The 24,171-nt window shown below is 50.7% G+C and overlaps 1 protein-coding gene across 1 annotated transcript in view; it reads right to left on the reverse strand.

Moving 5' to 3' along the window:
• Positions 1 to 1,152: 1,152 nt before the first annotated feature.
• The window catches only part of LOC142771377 (uncharacterized), a 75,871-nt gene continuing 52,852 nt past the window's right edge, over positions 1,153 to 24,171 (reverse strand). Inside the window, exon 11 of the mRNA XM_075872856.1 lies at positions 1,153 to 2,601. Coding sequence (XP_075728971.1) covers positions 2,224 to 2,601 — 378 coding nt within the window. The 3' untranslated portion in view covers positions 1,153 to 2,223. The remainder of the gene's footprint in view (positions 2,602 to 24,171) is intronic.

Consider the following 24,171-nt stretch of genomic DNA (forward strand, 5'->3'; position numbering starts at 1 on the left):
GTGCAAACAGGCTTCGATTACGGTGGCACGTCCGAGCTTCGAAGGCAAAGCTGAGGAAGCCTTCACTCACTTCCGTCTCACAAGCTGCTAATCTATATATCTTCTTTACATGTCTTTCTGATTCTTTTCAATTCACTCCTGACTTCTCAATGCGCTAACCACAGCTTTCTCCGCAATGACGAGATAAGGCACTCAGGGGAGATGTTGCGCAGTTCTCCGATGCAAAATACCTGAAATTGTATTTTTCTGTTACATTGGTGCGTAACAAGATGTTGCAAGAACACAAGCATTCTCTATTTCAAGGAGTGAACTTACGTGGACTGATTGTGTTTTCCAGACAGTATCGTACAACGGAGCACACCGACCTTTTATGAAAGGATCGCTCTAAATTCTACCTGTAGGTCTAACACCACTGGCGCACTAAAATAAATGCTGCTTCAGCTCTTCGACGAAAACCACGAAAATTTTAAGGCATAGGGCGTGAAAAAGCAGACAAACTTGAAATGAACTTGTTCTGCAGATGTCATCAGTGAAAAAAGAAGAAAAGACTGACAAAGTAAAATGTGGTGAAGATCAATGAGTACGCAAATTTGTATTTTGTTTTAGGGGCAAAGCTCCTTAAAGCGGCAGCCGTTCGTCCCTCGTAGTCGTAGTCGTAGTCGTAGTGTGTAACCAGTGTTACATTTTGACCTGCAAGGTAGTGCCGGTGGAAGATTTTTCTTGTGCTTAATTGAACAATAAAAAGTTCGAGGCTTGCACGTTAAGTAAGAGCTGAATGCTCCTGTCTCTCATTCCCCATTAGCAGCCATTGGCATGTACATTAAGCTCAATCTGACAAAAAAGGGTGGCTACGTTATACTCGCTGGGTGTAACCTTCTTAGTTTTAGAAAGGCTTAGCCAGCGTTGGGCCACAGTGCCATGAATACAGTGAACTAGCATATAACATGAACACGAGGTGGTTAAAGGTGGGAAGTAGACCCGAAGCGCAAGCCGTAAGAAAGTGTGCGTGTGCTACCTCTCGTTTAGTCCTTGGAATGTCCACTGGATGGCGGCGCTTCTATATGGGGAATATGCTGGAAAGATGCGAGATGGTGGTACTTGGAGTGTTTAATAGATGGACGAACGGACACACAGACAGATGCATGGATCTACCTTCATCGTAATTATCCACCTTCATCGGAACTACGGAAATACTGCAAGCAGTTTGGTGTGCTTAAGCAAGTTCAAAAACCAACTTTCCCATTGGGCAGTTAGGCCAAACTGTGCTGATAGCAGCTGTGTAAAGCTGCAATAGAGAACACGCTTAAATGCTGCAAAATAACGCAACTGCCACGTACCCAAGACTACGTCGTTACAGCTGTCTTTTACAAAATGGATGTCTTTCCATTCTTGCAGAAGCACCAGCAGGGAGGCATAAACGGGAATACAAACAATATGCAATAGTGCCCAGCTAGAGCTCATAATCTGGGGCCATATCAACACATGACAACTTATGGTGACACCATTTCATTGTGTGTTGTAGCATCTCGCTTGTCCAGTGATGAAGCACGTACTTACCGGCGTATCCTCAACTTGCCAATGAGCATACCCAAAAGGCAATATCCTTTAAAAGTGATAATTTGAGAACAGAGCACTACTTCGATCTAAACATGTGTCTACATTAGGGTCATGGTTGTTATGAAACTGATGCTAAATGGCGTTTGAAGAAAACCTGTCAACTGGCATGCAACTACTGCCAAATTAGTTGACGTATTCCCACAGAAAAACGAAAAATGTTGACGTGTTCTCGCACAAAAGAATGAATTCTTTTCTGGTCACTACGTCTAGCGTGAAGCCTATCTTTGACACTAACCACCTCAAGCATCGTAAAAATGGCACAACACATTAAAATGATGCAATTACAAATAATGTAAGACAGAATGCCTCATTGAAATGATGCAATGACACATCATGTAAGACACAATGTTACATTTAAATGATGCAATGACAAATTATGTAAGACACAATGTCACCGTTACAAAACATGTGCTCATGGGGCAAACATGTGTGATGGGGCAAGCCAACTCGATGAAAAAGCGTTGGCTCCAGCAACTTTTTCTGTTAGGTGATTTCTAATCTCTTGAAGCCTTCATCATCCTACAAACTTCTGTTGTATGGACATTCAAGTGAAGTGTCCCACCAGCACATACTTCAATGAATAAATCTATCAAAGGGACAGTGTGGTCAATATTGGGCGAGAATGGCCCGCAGCTTTGCGCAGATGCTGTTTTCTGCAAACCCTTTCTCCTTGTGGAATTTTCCAGCAACAGCCAGAGCAGTGCTAAAACGACTGTATGTCTCCGAGCGAAGTGCCGATTCTGCACCAGTCACCGGCAGCTTTGTTTTATAGAGTAGAGCTTGGAGAAGGAGAGGCAAGTGTTCCGGCAGCTGATAGCGTTTCTCAGGCACTAGGTCGAGGCGATCAGGCAGCGTGGTGTATGGCAGCCTGGCCACCATGATGTGGCAGTAGTCACCGAGGGCTTGGGCGTGGTTCGACAGCAGTGCGGCATATGTTGTATGGTACAGCTCATCGACGTTGCTGTCACTCACCAGGCCTAAATCCTGTAGTGGAAAGTAGTTTATCTCAGTACAAAGCCTAAAGTTTCGGCAACAGAGGTAAGCTAACAACCTTCCACCAGACATAGCTCTTATCTGGTGAAACATTACAGCCGCCAAAGGCCAATGTAGTACGTGCACAAATCAACAAAACAAATGACACATACAGATAGTGAAACAAAGAAAAGAACAGCGGACATAATTTGTGATTTCTTAACTATAGTGTAATTTTTCCTAATTAAATAAAAAATGAAACCGGATAAAAATGAATCACCCGTTAGGTTGGTGAGATCCGAGCAGAGACACTGAACCAGTACCAGCAGTACAAACTTTGGTGGTAGCTTGTACTTGGTTGCGTAGGGACTTGAGAGTGCCTCGCACATTTTGGTGGCAAATCTGGCAAGGATGTGAACGACTGCCTTACGCACTGTGAATAAGTGAGCCAATACTACCAAGGGGACATGACGACCGAGCTGCCCAATGGGGTCTTCTGCTTGACAAAAAAGGCACTCGGGTGGTATGAGAGCCACAAGGACACCTTTATGTCATAGGATCACTTCATGTCTGAAATGGGGAATTGTTTCAAAGACTCTGTAGCAAAGAGAAAGGAAGTAGAACCAACGCCATTACTACGTGCCCATATTCCAAGAGAGACGTGCGCGGCATATATCGAGACTGTCTTGAAGCTCTGAAAGACTGTCAAACCTTTACATGTTTGAGGAAGACATAGTAGGCCACCTTTTGAAAAAAAAAATTGCAGAGGATGTACGTCCCCTCCTCATCGGCAAAGAGAGCCTTCGCACCGTAACTGACGTCATACCCCAGTGCCTCACATTCGAGACCCTGAAGATGTGACGTATGACTCCCAAGTTCGGTCGCCTACCGAATGTTACCGCCGTGGCGAATGTTGACGAATATTCGCCGTCTGATCTCGCGTCGGCAATAAGCGAGATCGTTGGAGGAGAGCTCACTTGACGCGTTCGCTCAACGCCGCACGAAGCTACACTCATGCCGCTTCCCTGTCACCATCACGTGTCCATTGCCACAGCAGCCATCGATGACTACAAATACAGGTCGGGCTCTCCATAAAGGCCCGGCCTGTTGCGTGCCACCGAAGCAGCGTCTCCGGCATAGTTTAGCTCACACCCGCTGCCGATCCTTCACGTCCACGGAGAAGCGCTTCCACATGCATTGGCGCCACAGAAACCCCAACCAGGCCACAAATAACGCGTTTTGTTGCCACACATCACAAGTTCGATAAAGAAATTGTTATAAAAATCACCGGTTAACTGTTTCATGCACATAACTTCATTTCTGGCAAAAAGCAGGCTTTTATAAAAATGACGGAATCTTTTGCAGAAAAAAACTTTTTTGCCATAAACAAAAATTGGCAGATACCACATACAGAGGGAATCGATGATATGCGAAGCACTATTGAGGAAGGTTGATATGTTACTCTAAGATCAGCACAATGTTACGACGTGGAGGTAAATGATGCCGTGCATGATTTACTTGTCATGATTATCATGTTTGGATGTGTCGTTTACGTTCGTCATTTGTTTACGTCACGTGATACGAAATTTAGTATATGTGGAGCTAGCGAAACGGCCGCGAGCACGCTATGAGCGGGGTATGTTGTCATGTTCCTACATGACACGCGTGTTAGGATTATCATGTTTGGACCAGTCATATACCTTCGTCATCCATTGACGTCACGTACGTACCACCAAATTTAGCATATGTGGAGCCGGTGAAACGGCTGCAAGCACGCTATGAGCGTGGTATGTTGTCATTTTCTTAAATGACACGCTTGTCAGCATTATCGTGTTTGCACCAGTCATATACTTTCGTCATGCATTGACGTCTCGTAACACCAAATTTGGTATATGTGGAGTTAGCAGAACGGCCGCAAGCGCGTCATGAAGGGCCTATATACTCCCATGTAGCGTTGACGCGCGCGCACGCTGGGCGCAGCTACGCTACCTTAGCCAAACGCGAGCACTCTATAGTCTGACGTCAGGCGCGACCACTGCGACCAGCGTCCGTCGGCGCGGCCCGACGACAACCGATGCGAAATGTGACATGCTTCATATCGCCCCGATGCGTTACCCAGACAACGCTGTGCCTCCCTCTTTTAGTGACGAAGGGACACCGGACGCGCTGAAACGCGCATGCGTCAAAGCAACGCTGCGCGGCGCACGCCTGCGAGTATATGGCAAGACCGGCGCCTGGCGTGGCAACGCCGACATGATGTGACGAAATGACCGCCTACCAGCACGCGGACCGCGTGACGTCGAAATGTATTGGCGCCTTGATTTGTGGTAGGTAGTCATGTTCTCACATGACACACATTTCATGATTATCATGTTTGCACACGTCACATACTTTCGTCATCCATAGGCGTCACGTAATACAAAATTGGGCATGCGTGAAGCTAGCGAAACGGCCGCGAGCGCATTACGAGTGCGGCATTTAGTCATGTTATTACATGACACGCATGTCATGATTATCATGTTTGGATGTGTCATTAACCCATGTCGTCCGTTCGCGTCACGTAATACCGAGTTTGACACTTCTGAAGCTAGCGAAAAGCCACGAGCGCATCATGAGCGTAGCATGTAGTCATGTTGTTACATGACACGCATCTCATGTTTATCATGTTTGCACCGGTATCATACCTTCATTATTCATTCATGTCCCTTAATATCAAATTTGGTATAAGTCAAGCTAGTGAAATGGCCACCAGCGCATTATGAGCACGGCATGTAGTCATGTTGCTACATGCCACGCATCTCATGATTATCATGGTTGCACCATTCACGTACCGTAATACCAAATTTCGTATATGTGACGCTAGCGAAACGGCCAGAAGCGCATCATGAGCGTGGCATGCAGTCATGTTGTTACATGGCACGCATGTCATGATTTTCATTTTAGGGTCGGTCTCTTGTGTTCGGCGTGCAATCACGTCACACCATGCCAGTTTTGCAACATGCCGTGTGAACGAAACTACCGCAAGAGCTACAGGACCATGAAATGTAAATCATGACATTCATGACATACATGTCATGATTTTTATGTTATGACTAGTCAAATATGTTCTTCATACAGGCATGTTATGCCACACCAAGTTCAGTATTGATACCATTTTCGAAACGGCCAGGTGAGCTAAAAGTCGTAGGCGGATAGATAGATAGATAGATATATAGATAGATAGATAGATAGATAGATAGATAGATAGATAGATAGATAGATAGATAGACACACTCAAAGTCGCCGAATGTCTGTAGGAAATGCTTCGCATTTAAAAAATTGCCCATTTTAGTTTGTGGGGTGCTGACGCCCCTTGTATTGTTGTTTGCGCCGCGTGGCGCACATGTATCGCCCAAAAGCCGCATTTAGGAGTGACAACCACCGGGTACAGTGTACTAGTACACTGTCCACCGGGTAATAGTTGGCGTTGTATTCGCGTTGAGTACCACTATCATCATCATGGTTGTTACAGTGGTAGCGCTGGCAGTGAACCCTGGTGGAAGCAAGCCTTGGTGGCAGGTAAGAGTTGAGCTACTCTCTCCCGCGCGTGGCGGTTGCCGCGAACGGTTGTCTAGCGTGGGCCTTCGGCGCGTGGCACCACGGTTATATACCGAGGGCCTGCGCGCCGGGGACCCTCGTGTTAAGTCAAGCATTGGCGACGCCGCCTTGAGTATGTTATTGTATGTTCATTGTGTTATGTTGTTTGTATGGTAGCGTGTTAATTACGATTGATGTAACGATTCGGCGAATGATATCATCGTTGTAAATTGGTTAAATAAACGTGTGTATGTTGTTTGGTTTGTACCGACCACGTCTACTGTGTCCGTTCGCTCCAAGAGCGTGGCGTGGCGCTCGCTCGCCGTTTAGAGCCCCCAATATATATATATATATATATATATATATATATATATATATATATATATATATATATATATATATATATATATATATATAGTTACGGGGAATATTTATTCACCGAGAGCTGGTCTTGCTAACGGCTTAAAGAGCGCACAGTCATGCAGGCCAACGGGAGAAGCTCGAGAGTCCAACCCACAACAACCACGTTGTCGTCTTCTTCATTTGGGTGCCAATTCAGCTGTGTCGGGGCGACAGTTCCATACACGTATCATCACCCCTGCCCGTAAGGCACCGTCTCGGTGCCTGTTAAATGAGCGAGTCGGCGTTGTAGGGCTTGAAACGAGAAACATGGAATACTTCCGTTCTGGGTGCAGCAGCTGATGAGTTTGTGGTAGCGGCAATCTTGTAGGTCACAGGTGTGACCTGACGAATTACTCGGTAGGGCCCAGCGTATCGCGATAGTAGTTTCTCGTAGAGGCCAACACGTCGAGATGGGAGCCACAGGAGAACAAGAGATCCCGCAGAAAAAACGGCATCTCTATGTCGACGGTCATAAAGAGACTACTGTGCTGTCTGCGACGCCGATAACCGAGCACGCGCTACCGTGCGTGCCGTGAGGGCACGGGTGATTGCATCCTGAGCGTACGAGGTGGAGGATGGGTGGTCTGATGAAAGCGGTGTGTCGAAGGGCAGTAAGGGATGACGTCCGAAGAGAAGATAAAAAGGGGAGTAGCCAGCTGTTTCATGACGCGACGAGTTGTAGACGAAAGTTACGAACAGAAGAGCTATGTCCCAATCAGTGTGGTCGGTAGATACGTACATGCAAAGCATGTCCGTCAATCTGCGGTTTAGACGCTCCGTAAGGCCGTTAGTCTGAGGGTGGTAGGATGTGGTGAAGTTGTGACGCGTAGCACAAGATCGGAGTAGATCATCAACCACACGAGATAGAAAGTAGCGACCACGGTCTGTGAGCAGGTGAGTCGGAGCGCCATGCTGGAGAATAATGTCGTACAGCAGGAAGTCAGCAACGTTGGTTGCGCAGCTGGTTGGTAGCGCTCGAGTGATTGCATACCGAGTGGCATAGTCTGTGGCCACTGCAATTCATTTATTTCCAGTTGTAGAAGTAGGAAAGGGACCTCGCAAGTCCAACCCCACTCGATAAAAGGGCTCGGCTGGAACTTCAATAGGTTGAAGAAGACCGGCAGGGGGAGTCGTAAGCTTCTTTCGGCGCTGGCAGAGGTCACAAGATGCGACGTAACGGCGAACAGAGCGGTACAGACCCTTCCAGAATACTCGTCGTCGAATGCGGTCGTAAGTTTTGAAGACTCCTAGATGTCCAGAAGTTGGAGCGTCGTGGAATCGTCGCAGAACATCCTTTCGCAGGTGATGCGGTACGACGAGTAATTGATTGATATGATTGATTGATATGTGGGGTTTAACGTCCCAAAACCACCAGATGATTATGAGAGACGCCGTAGTGGAGGGCTCCAGAAATTTTGACCACCTGGGGTTCTTTAACGTGCACCAAAATCTGAGCACACGGGCCTACAGCATTTCCGCCTCCACCGGAAATGCAGCCGCCGCAGCCGGGATTTGAACCCGCGACCTGCGGGTCAGCAGCCGAGTACCTTAGCCACTAGACCACCGCGGCGGGGCGCGGTACGACGATTAAAAGTTCCGCGCCGTCGGGGTGTAAGTTGCGGCGGTACAAAACGTTGTCTTGAAGCGGGTATCTGCTAAGAGAAGGGTCAGCATAACGCGATTGAAGGCGGTCAATGATGGTGAGCAGCGATGGATCTCGGTGCTGTTCGTCAGCCACGTTCAGAAAGTCAGTGATGGCTAAAACGCAGGCATCGGATTCCAAATCAGTGGAGCTAGGTGGATCAACAGGGTGCCGGGATAAGCAGTCAGCATCGCTGTGCAGCTTTCCAGATTTGTAAACAACCGAGAACGTGTACTCCTGTAATCGAAGTGCCCGTCGGCCGAGTCTTCCTGTAGGGTCCTTAAGCGTCGACAGCCAGCAAAGCGCATGATGGTCCGTGATGACTGCGAACGGACGTCTGTATAAGTACGGGCGGAATTTCGCAATAGCCCAAACGAGGGCTAAGCATTCCCGCTCAGTGATGGAATAATTTTGTTCCGCTTGCGACAAAAGGCAGCTAGAGTAGGCTATCACACGGTTGGTGCCATTCTGAATCTGAGCGAGTATAGCACCAATGCCATGGCCGCTTGCATTGGTGCAAAGCTCTGTTCGAGCCGCTGGATTAAAATGAGCCAACATAGGTGGTGATGTGAGGGCGGTAATTAGCGACGCGAAGGAATGTTCTTGGTCCCTTCCCCAAGAAAAGGCCACATTCTTTTTGAGGAGATCCGTGAGGGGCCTAGCAATATCCGCGAAGTTGAAGACAAAGCGGCGGAAGTATGAGCAGAGCCCAATAAAACTGCGAACTTCTTGTGTGGAACGCGGAACCGGGAATTCTCGGACTGCACGGACATTGTCAGGGTCGGGTTGAACACCAGTGGCGTCAACAAGGTGGCCGAGTAGTTTAATCTGCCGACGTCCAAATGAGCATTTCGACGAATTCAGTTGGAGACCAGCGCAACGAAAAACGTCAAGAATTGCCGAGAGACGAGACAGGTGGCTTTTGAAGGAGGGCGAGAAAACTATTACATCATCCAGATAGCAAAGGCAAGTCAACCATTTGAAACCGCGAAGAAGAGAGTCCATCATACGTTTAAAAGCAGCCGGGGCATTGCACAACCCAAAAGGCATGACCTTGAATTGGTAAAGGCCGTCGGGTGTGATGAATGCGGTCTTCTCGCGGTCGCGGTCGTCGACCGAAATTTGCCAGTATCCGGATCGAAGGTCAAGGGACGAGAAATAGTTGGCGCCGTGGAGGCAGTCGAGCGCATCATCGATTCGGGGTAAAGGATAAACGTCCTTCTTGGTGATCCGATTCAGGTGGCGATAGTCGACGCAAAGGCACCAGGTGTTGTCCTTTTTAACTAAGACCACAGGGGAGGCCCAAGGACTCGATGAAGGCTCAATGACGTCTTTACTCAGCATTTTCTCGACCTCCGTCTGTATTACTTGGCGCTCAGCATGTGACACGCGATAAGGGCGTTTGTGGAGTGGACTGGCGTCGCCGGTGTCGATGCGGTGGGTTACGGCACTTATGCGGCCCAGGGGACGGTCGTCAACGTCAAAGATATCCAGGTAAGAAAATAGAACACCCCGGAGCGCCGCAACTTGAGAAGGTAAGAGGTCGCTGGATATCATTTTGTCGAGAAACGCCTTATTTTGCGACGTGATGACAGGTTTCGCCATGGTCTTAGTGTCAGGTGTAAAAGAACAAATCGAACATTCAACAAGGGTGGAAAGATCGGCTAAAGTGATGCCTTGGGGAAGCACTTGGGTCGACGTGGAGAAGGTCAGAACCGGAAGTAGCACCGTGTTGTTAGCCACAACCACTATAGCATGTGGTAGTGCGATGTGGTGCGTAAGGGTCAAATCAATGAGGGGAGCTACCAGATAGTCTCCATCAGGAACGGACGGGAAGGGCGACAGAGGAATGTACATAGCAGCCTGGGGTGGTAGCCGTAGAGACACCACGGATCGTAGCCGAGTGCGACTTGGAGGAGTGAAATCGGAGCACAAAGGCAATTCGAGCCGTAACATACCGGTAGAACAATCGATGAGGGCGGAGTGGGCGGTTAAGAAGTCAATTCCAAGGATGACGTCGTGTGGGCAAGCATCGAGGACTGCGAAGAGAACGGAAGTGTGGTGGCCAGCAACAGTAACGCGGGCAGTGCACATACCAAGCACCGATGTTCGACTTCCCATGGCAACTCGAAAAGTAGAGAACATAACTGGTGTGAGAACCTTTTTCAGGCGAGATCGAAGTGTAGAACTCATAACAGATACTTGGGCACCAGTGTCAATTAGAGCAGTAACGGCGTGGCCATCAACGAACACCCGAAGTAAATTACGTCTTGAATTTGTAGCCGGTTGAGGGTTTTCGTTCCGAGTCGTCAACGCAGCGCCACCTCCAGGAGCTGCACTCGTCAGTTTCCCGGGGAATGGCCAGAATAAGCCAGTGACGGAGAGCGGCGGCGTTGAGGGGAGCGTGACGGCCGACCCTGAGGTGACGGCGAGCGGCTAGACCAGTTTCTTTGGGCGACGACGTCAGCGTACGACGGTTCGGAGCGTGGAAATGAATGGCGAGCTGAAGGGTCCAGAATATGGTCATCCGGAAAACCGGGTTGCGAATAGTGTCCATGGTCCTGACGGCGATCGACATTACGAAAGCTTGGCCGGAAATACCACCTGTTGCGGCAATGGCGGGAGATGTGCCCAACTCGAGAGCAAGAAAAGCAGATGGGTCGATCATCGTGCGTGCGCCACTCAGATGGATTTCGGTAGCGTGGTGGAAATTGAGGAGTCGAAGCTGCCGAAGCGACAAGTGGAGCAGAGTGGTGGTCAGCGTTGTCGACGGGAGTGCTCATGGGCTACGGCATAAGTCTGGCGGGCTGGGGAACCTGGACGCCCAGGTTAGCAAAGTCCTGACGTACGACAGCTTGAATAAGCGAGACTGTTGTCCAGTTGTCTTGCGCAGGGGGCTGATAGGAAGCGGGTGCCATGGCTTCCAGCTCCTGGCGAACAATCCTTGCGATATTGGCAGGAGGCGCAAGTGAACGGGGCGCTGCAGAATTCTCGCAAGACGAAGTCGCAGCAGTGTTTGGTAGTCTCGCGATGTGGTGGGTCATTCGCCTGCTTTTAGCTTGTTTGCTCAAATCGCCGGCATTCAGATATGATCGAGTCGACAGTGGTGCAGTTCTTGCACATTTGTATGTTGAAAGCATCATCAGCAATGCCTTTCAACACGTTGCTGATCTTGTCCGCCTCGGACATGTTTTTGTCAGTCTTCCGGCACAGTGCCAGTACGTCTTGGATGTACGTGACGTACGACTCCGTCGATGATTGAACACGCGACGCGAGTTCCTGCCTGGCTGCCATCTGACGAGCAACTGACCGACCGAACAAATCGCGAAGCTTTTGCTTGCATGTGTCCCAGCTGGTTAATTCTTCTTCATGCGTCTCATACCAGGCGCGTGCCGTACCCCGTAGGTAGAATAGAATATTTGCCAGCATAAGCGTTTCGTCCCACCTGTACTGCTTGCTGACGTGCTCGAATAATGCGAGCCATTCTTCGATGTCCGTGCTGTCCGTCCCGTAAAACGTGCCAGGGTCGAGAAGATGGGGGGGAATCACAGGTGATGGAGCCGGCGCGGATGGCGAGGCCTGAGTGCCAGTTTCAGGCATCGCGGCCGGACAAAGCTGGCGTCTACTGCGGAGTTCCAGAGCCGGGTTGTGTGAAGACCCAGCACCTTCCACCAAAAGATGTTACGGGGAAGATTTATTCACCGAGAGCTGGTCTTGCTAACGGCTTAAAGAGCGCACAGTCATGCAGGCCGACGGGAGAAGCTCGAGAGTCCAACCCACAACAACCACGTTGTCGTCTTCTTCATTTGGGTGCCAATTCAGCTGTGTCGGGGCGACAGTTCCATACACGTATCAATATATATATATATATATATATATATATATATATATATATATATATATATATATATATATATATATATATATATATATATATATATATATATATATATATATATATATATATATATATATATATATATTGCCACGTTCCATTTCACAAGTTTTTGTTATCGTTCCGAAGCACCGCACGATTCTCGGCGCAAGCCGCGCCTGCAGGTTTCTAGAGGGTTCCGGACTGTAGTAGATTATTTCGATAAGATCACGCCCACTGTGCGAACGGTACAGATTGTTCTGGAACCCACGCCACCGCCAGCGATAACGCTAGAACATTCGACGGCAAGGGTATAAATGCCGACGCGCTTCGCCGCTTGTCAGTTGTTGATCGAAGGCCGACGCTGCGTTCGCCGCTATCAGTCCGAGACTGCTATCTGTGCAAGACTGCTGCTGTAATTAGACTTTCCCTTTACCGGGCACAGGTTCGCCCAAATAAACAGTTAAATCCCAACACTAAGTTTTCTGTCTTTGGCCTCGTCACGACCCCGTGACATCTGGTGGAGGTGCTGCTTCGTTCATGTACCGGACGCCCCCGTCAAGCCGTGAACCCAGCCCCCTTCGCGGAGAAGACACCGACGCCAACCAAGAGCAGCGAACGAGCCGCCGACAGCAAGGTCTCCCACCGGAGTACGGCCTGCTACAAGACAAGCCGTGGAAGACCAAGACCATGACCTCGACGGCAGCGACAATGACAACCGGAGCGTCCCAGCCCGCGATCGTCATTCATCAACCCAGGGAACCACCAACGTTCCATGGCTCATCGTTTGAAGACCCGGAAACCTGGCTAGAAACATACGACCGTGTGGCCGCCCTCAACCACTGGGACAACGAAGAAAAGCTCCGTCGTGTGTACTTCTACCTGGAAGACACCGCAAGGACCTGGATAGAGAATCGGGAGTCCACGCTCCGAACGTGGGATGTCTTCTGCGGCACATTTCTTCAAACGTTCGCAAGCGTCGCTCGCAAAGAGAGGGCCGCTGCTCTACTCGAGACCCGGGTTCAGCTACCAAACGAAAAGGTTGGAATTTTCACAGAGGAGATGACCCGCCTATTCCGTCACGCTGACCCAGACATGCCAGAGGAAAAGAAAGTTCGTTTCCTCATGCGAGGTGTCAAACAGGAGCTCTTCGCGGGACTAATGAGGAACCCACCGAACACCGTCCAAGAATTTGTATCCGAGGCGACCACCATCGAAAAAACGCTGGACATGCGCACCAGACAGTATAATCGTCGCCTGACTCCAGAATGCGCTGCTGCTCAAGCCAGTGACTCCGACGACCTGCGTGAAACGATCCGAGCGATCGTGCGGGAAGAGCTGCGCAAATTGTTGCCTTCGGCACAGCCTCAAGTGGATTCAATCGCCGACATTGTGCGAGAAGAAGTCCGGCAATCGCTTCGAATTCCCGAAACACCGCCGCCCGAGCCAGAAACTATGAGCTACGCCGCTGCAGTGCGCCACAGCGCTCCTCCCCGTCCACGCCAAAACGCCGCCCCGTCACACTTCCGTCGCCAGACGCCACCGCCGCCACCACCCCAACCGACGTCCTACCGTTCCCCAGCGGGCCAGCGCAGTGCACCGAGAAAAACGGACGTTTGGCGTGCACCTGACAACCGCCCGCTCTGCTACCACTGCGGCGAGGCCGGGCACACATACCGCCGTTGCCAGTACCGACAGATGGGACTGCGTGGCTTCGCCGTCAATGCACCGCGTCCGCAGCCAGGAGATCGGCCACGTGACATCGCCGACTACCTGGCAGGAACTCAATGGACACCACGAAGTCCTTCCCGTTCGCCGTCGCCCAGCCGCCGCATGTCACCACACCCCCGGCAGTACTCTGGCCCAACGCGGGGCCGGTCTCCTAGCCCGTATCCGGGAAACTAAGGGCAGCAACCGATGGAGGTGCGGTTGCTGTGCGACGAACTACCGAAGATCCTCCGACGACGACGCCGACGCGACGGAGCTTTTTGAACACAACTCCAACCAGGAAAAGCCCTGAAGGCAAAAGCTCACTTACCGAAGGTGGCCGGACGACGCAACATGAAAGCAGCGGAACAAGCCGACGCAGCCGTGACCCGACGCCACGCCCTAACTGCAATGCGAGACGGCGAACTAGCGACCTCGACGTTCTTATCGACGGCCACAGTGTGACCGCTCTCGTCGATACTGGAGCCGACTATTCTGTCATCAGTGGGTCGTTCGCCGCGAAGTTAAAGAAAGTTAGGACAGCTTGGAAAGGCCCTGAAATCCGCACAGCCGGAGGTCATCTCGTAACGCCTGCAGGAATCTGCACAGCGAGAGTCACCATTAACGGCCGTATTTATCCTACAGACTTCGTAGTCCTACAGCGTTGCTCGAGAGATGTCATCCTTGGCATGGACTTCTTATGCCTCCATGGTGCTGTCATCAACCTAAAAACAAGGTCGATAACATTATCCACAGAAGAAGCACTACCGCCGCGCATGCCGTCAGGACACCATGCCTTGAATGTGCTGGAAGAACAAGTCACCATTCCGCCTCGCTCAAGCGTCATTATTTCAGTCGGCGCTCCTAAATCACCTGACTTGGAAGGCGTCGTTGAAGGCAGTCAGCATCTGTTGGTCACCCGAAATATTTGCGTCGCAAGAGGAATTGCAGAGCTGCGGGGAGGCAAAGCAACGGTTATGCTCACGAATTTCAGCAATGAGTACAAACATGTGAACAAAGGAACAACGGTCGCATACATCGAAGAAATTGTCGAAGCCACTAGTGCTTTCGCCCTCGCCGATTCTGCGGAACCTGCTCAGAGGAACCAAGCCCCTCCCATAGCTTTCGACGTCAATCCCAGACTTCCGAATGATAAGCAAGAACAGCTCAAGGCCCTGCTCCTGCAATACGAAGATTGCTTTTCGTCGTCATCAAAAATTCGGCAGACCCCAATCACGAAACATCGAATCATAACCGAAGAAAATGCCAGACCACTCCGCCAGAGTCCGTACAGGGTTTCGACGCGAGAACGTGAGGCAATGAAGAGACAAGTTGATGAAATGCTGCGAGATGACATTATCCAGCCGTCCAAGAGTCCGTGGGCGTCCCCCGTGGTGTTAGTGAAGAAAAAGGATGGGACCCTACGTTTCTGCGTCGATTATCGCCGCCTGAACAAAATCACAAGAAAGGACGTGTATCCTCTCCCACGAATAGACGACGCCCTTGATCGGCTCCACAACGCCAAGTACTTCTCGTCAATGGACCTCAAGACTGGCTATTGGCAAATCGAAGTCGACGAACGAGACCGAGAGAAGACGGCGTTTATAACACCGGACGGCCTCTTCGAGTTTAAGGTGATGCCCTTCGGCCTTTGCTCAGCGCCTGCAACTTTTCAACGCGTTATGGATACAGTGCTGGCAGGATTGAAGTGGCAGACTTGCCTTGTGTACTTGGACGACGTAGTCGTGTTTTCCTCGAGTTTCGACGAGCATCTTCGGCGCCTTGAAGCTGTACTTCAAGCCATCAAGCTGTCCGGACTCACACTGAAGCCAGAAAAGTGCAGATTTGCGTATGAGGAGCTCTTGTTTCTGGGGCACGTTATCAGCAAGTGTGGAGTTCGTCTCGATCCACGGAAAACAGCCGCCATCGCCGATTTCCCGCCGCCCACTGACAAGAAGGCCGTGCGCCGATTTCTGGGCCTGTGCGCCTATTATAGGCGGTTCGTGAAAAACTTCGCCCGCATCGCCGATCCTCTCACTAACCTTACCAAGGCCGACTCGGAGTTCAAGTGGGAAACGCCACAGGAACACGCTTTCCAGGAGCTTAAACATCGCCTCCAGACGCCTCCGTTACTTGCCCATTTCGACGAATTCGCCGAGACAGAAATACATACTGACGCAAGCAGCGTAGGTCTTGGCGCCGTTCTTGTGCAGAAGGCTAACGGACTTGAAAGGGTTATTAGTTACGCCAGCCGATCGCTATCCAAAGCAGAAGCAAATTATTCCACAACAGAAAAGGAGTGCCTCGCCATCATCTGGGCTACGTCGAAATTTCGCCCCTACCTCTACGGCAGGCCCTTCAAAGTTGTGAGCGATCACCACGCCTTGTGTTGGCTAGCCACCTTGAAGGACCCTTCAGGTCGCCTCGCACGATGGAGCCTGAGACTTCAAGAATATGACATTACTGTCATTTACAAGTCCGGCAAAAAACACTCCGACGCTGACTGTCTCTCTCGTGCGCCTGTCGACCAACCGCTACCCGACGACTCGGATGACGACTACTTCTTGGGAACAATAACTACCGACGACTTCGCTGAACGACAGCGGGCCGACCCGGAACTTAAAGCCCTAATAGAATACCTCGAAGGCAGGACCGCCGAATTCCCGAAGGTATTCAAGCGCGCACTTGCGTCGTTCTTTCTACGAAACGGCCTTCTACAAAAGAAAAACTTTTCACCGCTTCGAGCTAAGTACCTCCTTGTGGTGCCTTCAGCTCTGCGACCAGAACTCCTGCAGGCCCTGCACGACGATCCGACGGCAGGGCACCTCGGTGTTTCCCGCACGCTCGCGAGGATACAAGAAAGGTACTACTGGCCACGTCTTACCACCGACGTCACTCGTTATGTGAGGACATGCCGGGACTGTCAGCGACGCAAGACACCGCCGACAAGGCCAGCGGGACTTCTGCAGCCAATTGATCCACCTTGCCGACCTTTCCAGCAGATTGGTATGGACCTACTGGGGCCGTTCCCGACGTCGGCTTTCGGAAACAAGTGGATCGTGGTAGCTACCGACTACCTCACCCGCTACGCCGAGACAAAAGCCCTGCCAAAAGGCAGTGCATCCGAGGTAGCTAAGTTTTTCGTCGAAAATATCGTCCTACGTCACGGCGCCCCGGAGGTCCTTATCACCGACAGAGGAACGGCATTCACAGCCGACTTAACTCAAGCGATCTTGGCATACAGCCAAACAAACCACCGCCGGACGACAGCGTACCACCCACAGACCAACGGCCTCACCGAGCGGCTTAACAAGACGATCGCGGACATGCTGTCAATGTACGTCGATGTCGAACACAAGACGGTGGACACCATTCTTCCGTATGTGACCTTCGCATACAACACGGCGGTGCAGGAGACGACGCAGATATCTCCATACGAATTGGTCTACGGAAGGAGCCCGGCAACGACGCTCGATGCCATGTTACCCAACGTCACCGACGAAGAAAACCTCGATGTGAGCGAGTACCTTCAACGCGCCGAAGAAGCCCGACAACTTGCGCGTCTTCGTATCAAGAATCAACAGACGACCGACAGCCACCGTTACAACCTTCGACGACGCTTCGTGGAATACCAGCCCGGTGAACGTGTTTGGGTGTGGACGCCGATACGCCGACGCGGACTAAGTGAAAAGCTTCTGCGACGGTACTTCGGACCGTACAAGGTGGTTCGACGTCTCGGCCCACTTGATTACGAGGTTGTCCCCGACGGCATCACGAACTCTCAACGACGCCGATCGCGACCTGAAGTCGTGCATGTCGCGCGCCTCAAGCCGTTTCATGGACGTTAACAAACTGAAACAGTGTTTTTTTTGTATTATTGTTGTATTGTAATTTATTCGTTGTACTTTCTTGCATTATTATTGTACCTTCATCTTTAGTTAAAGCATCGGGACGATGCCTTTTTTCAGAGGGGGGCAATGCCACGTTCCATTTCACAAGTTTTTGTTATCGTTCCGAAGCACCGCACGATTCTCGGCGCAAGCCGCGCCTGCAGGTTTCTAGAGGGTTCCGGACTGTAGTAGATTATTTCGATAAGATCACGCCCACTGTGCGAACGGTACAGATTGTTCTGGAACCCACGCCACCGCCAGCGATAGCGCTAGAACATTCGACGGCAAGGGTATAAATGCCGACACGCTTCGCCGCTTGTCAGTTGTTGATCGAAGGCCGACGCTGCGTTCGCCGCTATCAGTCCGAGACTGCTATCTGTGCAAGACTGCTGCTGTAATTAGACTTTCCCTTTACCGGGCACAGGTTCACCCAAATAAACAGTTAAATCCCAACACTAAGTTTTCTGTCTTTGGCCTCGTCACGACCCCGTGACAATATGTATGTATGTATGTATATATATATATATATATATATATTGTAACGAGGGCAGTGGGCATGGAGCTTGAATATAGAAAAGGAAGAAGACTTGCTGTGATCACAGGCCTGCGTTCAGTTAGCCCTTGCGCTCAATAAAATTTTCGTTCGCCGAGTCAACTCCTGCTGGTTCAACACCCCGTTTCAAGTGCTGGAAGTGCTGGGATACATCTGGTCCTCACCCTGGAACTTCGTAGCCGCACACTCCAATTACCTTCTGCGATGACTGATCCGGGACCGTCTCAGGCCACCACTCCAGGTCTCGCACCCATACCAGTCTTCTGCGCTGGCGCTCTCCGGCAGCGCGACCCCCCATATTTGGTGGCACAGAGGACCAAGATGTGGACAACTGGATTGCCGAGTATGAACTGGTGAGCGCGTACAATAAGTGGAACGCAGCCGATAAGCTCACAAATGGAAATTTTTACCTGACCGACGTGGCGAAACTATGGTACAGGAATCATCAAAGTGATTTCAGTACCTGGTCGGAATTGGCAAAAACCCTCTCGGAAGTCTTTGGACGTCCTGCTGCCTGCCGCCTTCGTGCTGAACAGCGCTTGCGTGGCAGAGCACAGAGAACAGATGAGACTTTCACGAGCTACATCGAAGATGTGCTCTTCCTCTGCCAGCTCGTCAACCCGGCTCTGGATGAGGCAGGCAAGATAAAAAACATAATGAAAGGAATCGACGATGGTGCATTCCAAATGCTTGCTGCGAAGTGTCCCCAGAGGTCGCCGAGGTGATTCAGCTCTGCCAAAGTTATGATGAGCTGCGTAGGCAACGTGCTTCCAGATGTTGCGCTGCTTAAGACACCGCGGACCTCTCATCCTTCGACTATCGCCATGACACTGATTGATATGTGGGGTTTAACGTCCCAAAACCACTATATGATTATGAGAGACGCCGTAGTGGAGGGCTCCGGAAATTTAGACCACCTGGGGTTCTTTAACGTGCACCCAAATATGAGCACACGGGCCTACAACATTTCCGCCTCCATCGGAAATGCAGCCGCCGCAGCCGGGATTCGAACCCGCGCCCTGCGGGTCAGCAGCCGAGTACCTTAGCCACTAGACCACCGCGGCGGGGCGCCATGACACTGCCGACCACTCTGCTTTAATGCCACTCATAAAGCAATTCATACGCGAGGAGGTCGCCCGGCAGCTATCTATAATCACCAGAACTACCGAGCCGATGACACCCTTATTGCCTTCGCTTCGCCAGGTCATTGAATCGCAAGTTGTCGAAGCATCGCCGCCAGCTCAGGCTCCATCATCTGTTACCGCACCACTAACATATGCAGCCGCTGTTGCTCGGCCACGCGCTCCATCGTCTCCGGCTATCTACGAAGCAACTCGCCACGTCTATTCGTCGATGCCACCTGCCCGCTTGTTGACTGTCCCGTCTCCGGCTGTATACGAAACAACTCGGAACGTTTATATGAAGCCGCCACCTGCACGACCGTTTCCGGTACCCTATTCAGCGACAAGTGCCCCTACCGTCAGCCAATGGCGCTCTCCGGATAATCGGCCAATATGTTTTTCATGTGGCATCCCAGGCCACATAGCTCGTCACTGCCGCCGTCGCAGCTTCCCTTCTCATGACATCGCAGGGGCCTCCCACTACATGCCCACTCAGCCACGATATCTCGTTCCTGTCGATCCACCTCTAGACGTACGTACAGGTCGCCGCCCATCCGGCTCAAGCCATTCGCGTTCTCCTCGTCCCAGATCTATTTCTCCAATGTTACGTCGCAACAGCCCACCGCGAGGGGAAAACTGACGGGCGCAGTTCCGGAGGCAAGAACTGCGTTGCAGCGAAAATTTCAAGACCTAACTGCTGTCCCCCGAACAAAATCGAACTCTATATTGATGGCATTAAGGTGCACGGACTTGTTGACACTGGAGCTGCCGTATCTGTAATTAGCGAGAAACTGTGCCGAAACTTGAAGAAAGTGACCACGCAACTTACCGACCTATCTTTGCAGACAGCTACGTCCCATCATATTCAACCTTCAGCTTTGTGCACTGCACGAGTCGTCATTCAAGGTGCGATGTACGTCGTCTCATTTGTAGTTTTATTCCGTTCTTCGCATGACGTTATCCTTGGATGGGACTTTCGTCAAATTCTGCTTTGGTCGACTGTGCTCGTTCCGAACTCGCATTATCTGTGCCGTGCTATGACCCCGACGATGGCGCTTCGTGTAGAGTGTTTGCTGCTTCTGACGTTGACATTGCGCCTTTCTCAGCTGTTGTTGTCTCGGTGTCGTGTGCCTCTCTCCCGAAATCACTTGTGTTGTTTATGCCATCGGTCCCATCTGCGTGCCGTCGAAATATCATGCTTCTGTTTGCCGTCGTCGTTTTTCGCAACGGTCACGCTGCCATTTATGTGTGCAATCCCTCGGACAGCCCGTCATCCCTACTACGTGGAGAATGCCTGGGAAGATGCGAACCTTACGAGTGCATTCTTCCGGCTACTATACCCGATTCTATGGTTTCGCTCCCAATTTGTGCTGTCACTCCTACCAATACGCCTAATGTTGTTCTCGACGTATTCTCGGATGCCATCGACTCTGAGCTCGCACCAACTCAGCGCGAAGAGATTATAAATCTTCTACTCCGCTTTCGCTCTTCATTCGATCGTGACCAGTCAGGCTTAGGCCGAACCTCTGCGGTCGTTCACCGTAATGACACCGGTCAACAAGCCCCGCTAAGACAGCGTCCGTACCATGTGTCATCTGCTGAACGCCGTGTCATCAACGAACAAGTGGACGACATGTTGAAACGTGGCACCATCGAGCCCTGCAACAGTCCCTGGGCTTCACCGGTAGTTCTCGTAAAGAAAAAAGGCGGATCCATCCGGTTCTGCGTTGACTACCGCCGACTCAACAAGATAACGCGCAAAGACGTATACTCTCTGCCACGCATCGATGATGCTCTGGACTGCCTACAAGGTGCAGAGTTCTTTTCTTCGTTAGATTTACGCTCCGGCTACTGGCAGGTGCCCATGGCAGAGGGTGACCGCCCGAAGACAGCCTTTGTAACACCGGATGGACTATATGAATTCGCTGTTATGCCCTTTGGCCTCTGCAATGCGCCTGCCACTTTCGAAAAGATGATGGATACCATCTTGCAAGGTCTGAAATGGAAAACATGCCTCTGTTATTTGGACGACATTGTAGTATTTTCAAGCGACTTTGCGACCCACCTCAGCCGCCTCGAGCAAGTTCTTACGTGCCTTTCCACGGCGGGACTTTAACTTAACTTGAAGAAATGCCACTTCGGCGCTCGCAAGCTTGTAATTCTCGGCCATGCAGTTTCTAAGGACGGCATTCTCCCGGACCCTACGAAACTTAATGCAGTCGCGGCGTTCCCAAAGCCAACCACCATCAAAGAGCTTCGAAGCTTCATCGGCCTATGTTCTTACTTCCGGCGCTACGTCCGCAATTTCGCCTCCATTATCGCCCCCTTGACCAATCTTCTTGCCGGAAGTTCTGATTTGTCAGCGTGGTCGCAGGCGTGTGATGATGCATTTCAGGAACTCCGACGGCTCCTCACCACGCCTCCCATACTCCGACATTTCGATCCGTCTGCTCCAACGGAGCTTTATACAGACGCTAGTGGTGTCGGGCTAGGGGCCATACTGGCCCAACGCAAGGATGGCTTTGACGAGTACGTCGTTGCCTATGCCAGCCGCACCCTCAGTAAATCCGAGAAGAATTACAGTGTAACTGAAAAGGAGTGCCTTGCCATTATTTGGGAAATCGGAAAATTTCGGCCTTAGTTTTATGGACGTCCGTTTGATATTGTAACAGACCACCACGCGCTTTGCTGGTTATCTTCACTAAAAGATCCTAATGGTCGGCTCGCTCGTTGGGCATTGCGGTTACAGGAGTTCTATTCCGTGTTATGTACCGTTCTGGCCGCAAGCATTCCGACGCCGATGCCCTGTCACGTTCGCCACTGGCTTCAGAGCCTGTCGGCTCGCCTATCTCCACCAGTGCTGCCTTGGCCATCAGCATTTGGGACATGCCTTCCGAGCAACGCAAAGATGCTTGGATTTCTTCTCTTTTGGACTTGCTTTCTAACCGGACGCCCGCTCCAGTCTCCAGAACGCTTCGCCGTCAAGCAGGACACTTCGCTATTCGGGATAACCTGCTTTACCGCCGAAACTACAGCTCGATGGGTCGTAAGTGGTTGCTCGTCATTCCCCGACATCTGCCCTGTGACATCTGTGCCACGTTCCACGATGATCCGCAATGTGGCCACGCTGGTGTGTTAAAAACATACACTCGCTTGCAGCTGTGGTACTACTAGCGCGGTATGTACCGTTTCGTTCGCCGTTACGTAAGGTCTTGCCTTACGTGCCAGCGACTGAAAATGCCCACTCAGCATGCCACAGGTCCTTTGCAGCCGTTGCCATGTCCAGCACGAGCTTTCGATCATGTCGGAATCGACCTTTACGGTCCGCTTCCCTATACTTCGAGTAGCAACCGCTGGGTCATTGTCGCTATCGACCACCTAACGTGGTACGCTGAAACAGCTGCGTTACCTTCAGCTACCGCAAAAGACGTTGCATGTCTTATACTGCAAAACCTGGTTTGAAGGCATGGAGCACCTCGAGAGTTACTAAGCGACCGCGGCCGCGTTTTTCTCTCCGATGCCATCAAAGCGTTGTTGAGCGAGTGTCGCATCATACACCGCACTACCACAGACTATCATCCGCAAACGAATGGGATGACAGAGCGTTTTAATCGTACACTTGGGGATATGCTGGCCAAGTACGCTTCATCCGACCAGTCAAATCGGGATAGCATACTGCCTTTTGTGACATATGCTTACAACACTGCAACGCAAAGCACCACAGGATTTTTGCCTTTCTTTCTTCTTTATGGACGCGAGCCATCATCAACAATGGATACTATTCTTCCTTATCGACCGGACCCTTCAGAGATGACTACCGTTTCTCGAGCAGCAGCACACGCTGAAGAATGTCGGAAGCTTGCTCGTGCGTTCACGTCACATGACCAGACGCGCCAAAAACATCGCCACGACGCGTCAACCACGCCCATGAGCTTTGCTCCGAACTCACTGGTGTGGTTATGGATTCCTTCTACTCCTCCAGGACTCTCCCCCAAGCTTTCGTCCAGGTACCATGGCCCTTATCGAGTTGTACGCCAAGCATCCCCTGTCAACTACCTGGTCAAGCCGCTGGATGCATCTCCGGACAAGCGCCGTCGGGGACAAGAAATCGTACACATCTCTCGGCTCAAGCCATACCATGACCTTTCTGTGTACACCTGTCCTTAGGTCGCCAGGATGGATCCCTCATTGCCCGAGGGTGATTGTAACGAGGGCAGTGGGCATGGAACTCGAATATAGAAAAGGAAGAAGACTTGCTGTGATCGCAGGCCTGCGTTGAGTTAGCCCTTGCGCTCAATAAAGCTTTCATTCGCCGAGTCAACTTCTGCCGGTTCAACACCCCGTTTCAATATATATATATATATATATATATATATATATATATATATATATATATATATATATATATATATATATATATATATCAGGCCCACCATCTACCGCGCCTTGAGGAAGACGGCAGCCGAAAAACAGCGAACGTTACATGCCACATTGAAGTCCGAATTAAGTAACGTCATCTCTGTCGGATTGCCGAAAGCTTCAAAATGTGCGCCACTAAAAATACGACACGCTGGGCTCACGTGTCTCAAAAGGCAAAAAAAAATTAAGAAAAGCTGTTTACCTGAGGGGTGAACTCCGTGCTGGAAAAAGGTAGAGCAATTGCAATAAAGAGCTTTTCTTTTTGTAGAAACACTGGCGTCGGTTCTGGCGCGGAGGTCCTTGGTTGTGAGCGATAAATCATTTTGTCTGACATAAAAACCGAGAAAGATCCAAACAAAATAAATAATAAAAATTGCCGGGTCCAAGAGAGGATAATA

Source organism: Rhipicephalus microplus, chromosome 9 (genome assembly GCF_043290135.1).
Source record: "Rhipicephalus microplus isolate Deutch F79 chromosome 9, USDA_Rmic, whole genome shotgun sequence".
Lineage (NCBI taxonomy): Eukaryota > Metazoa > Arthropoda > Arachnida > Ixodida > Ixodidae > Rhipicephalus > Rhipicephalus microplus.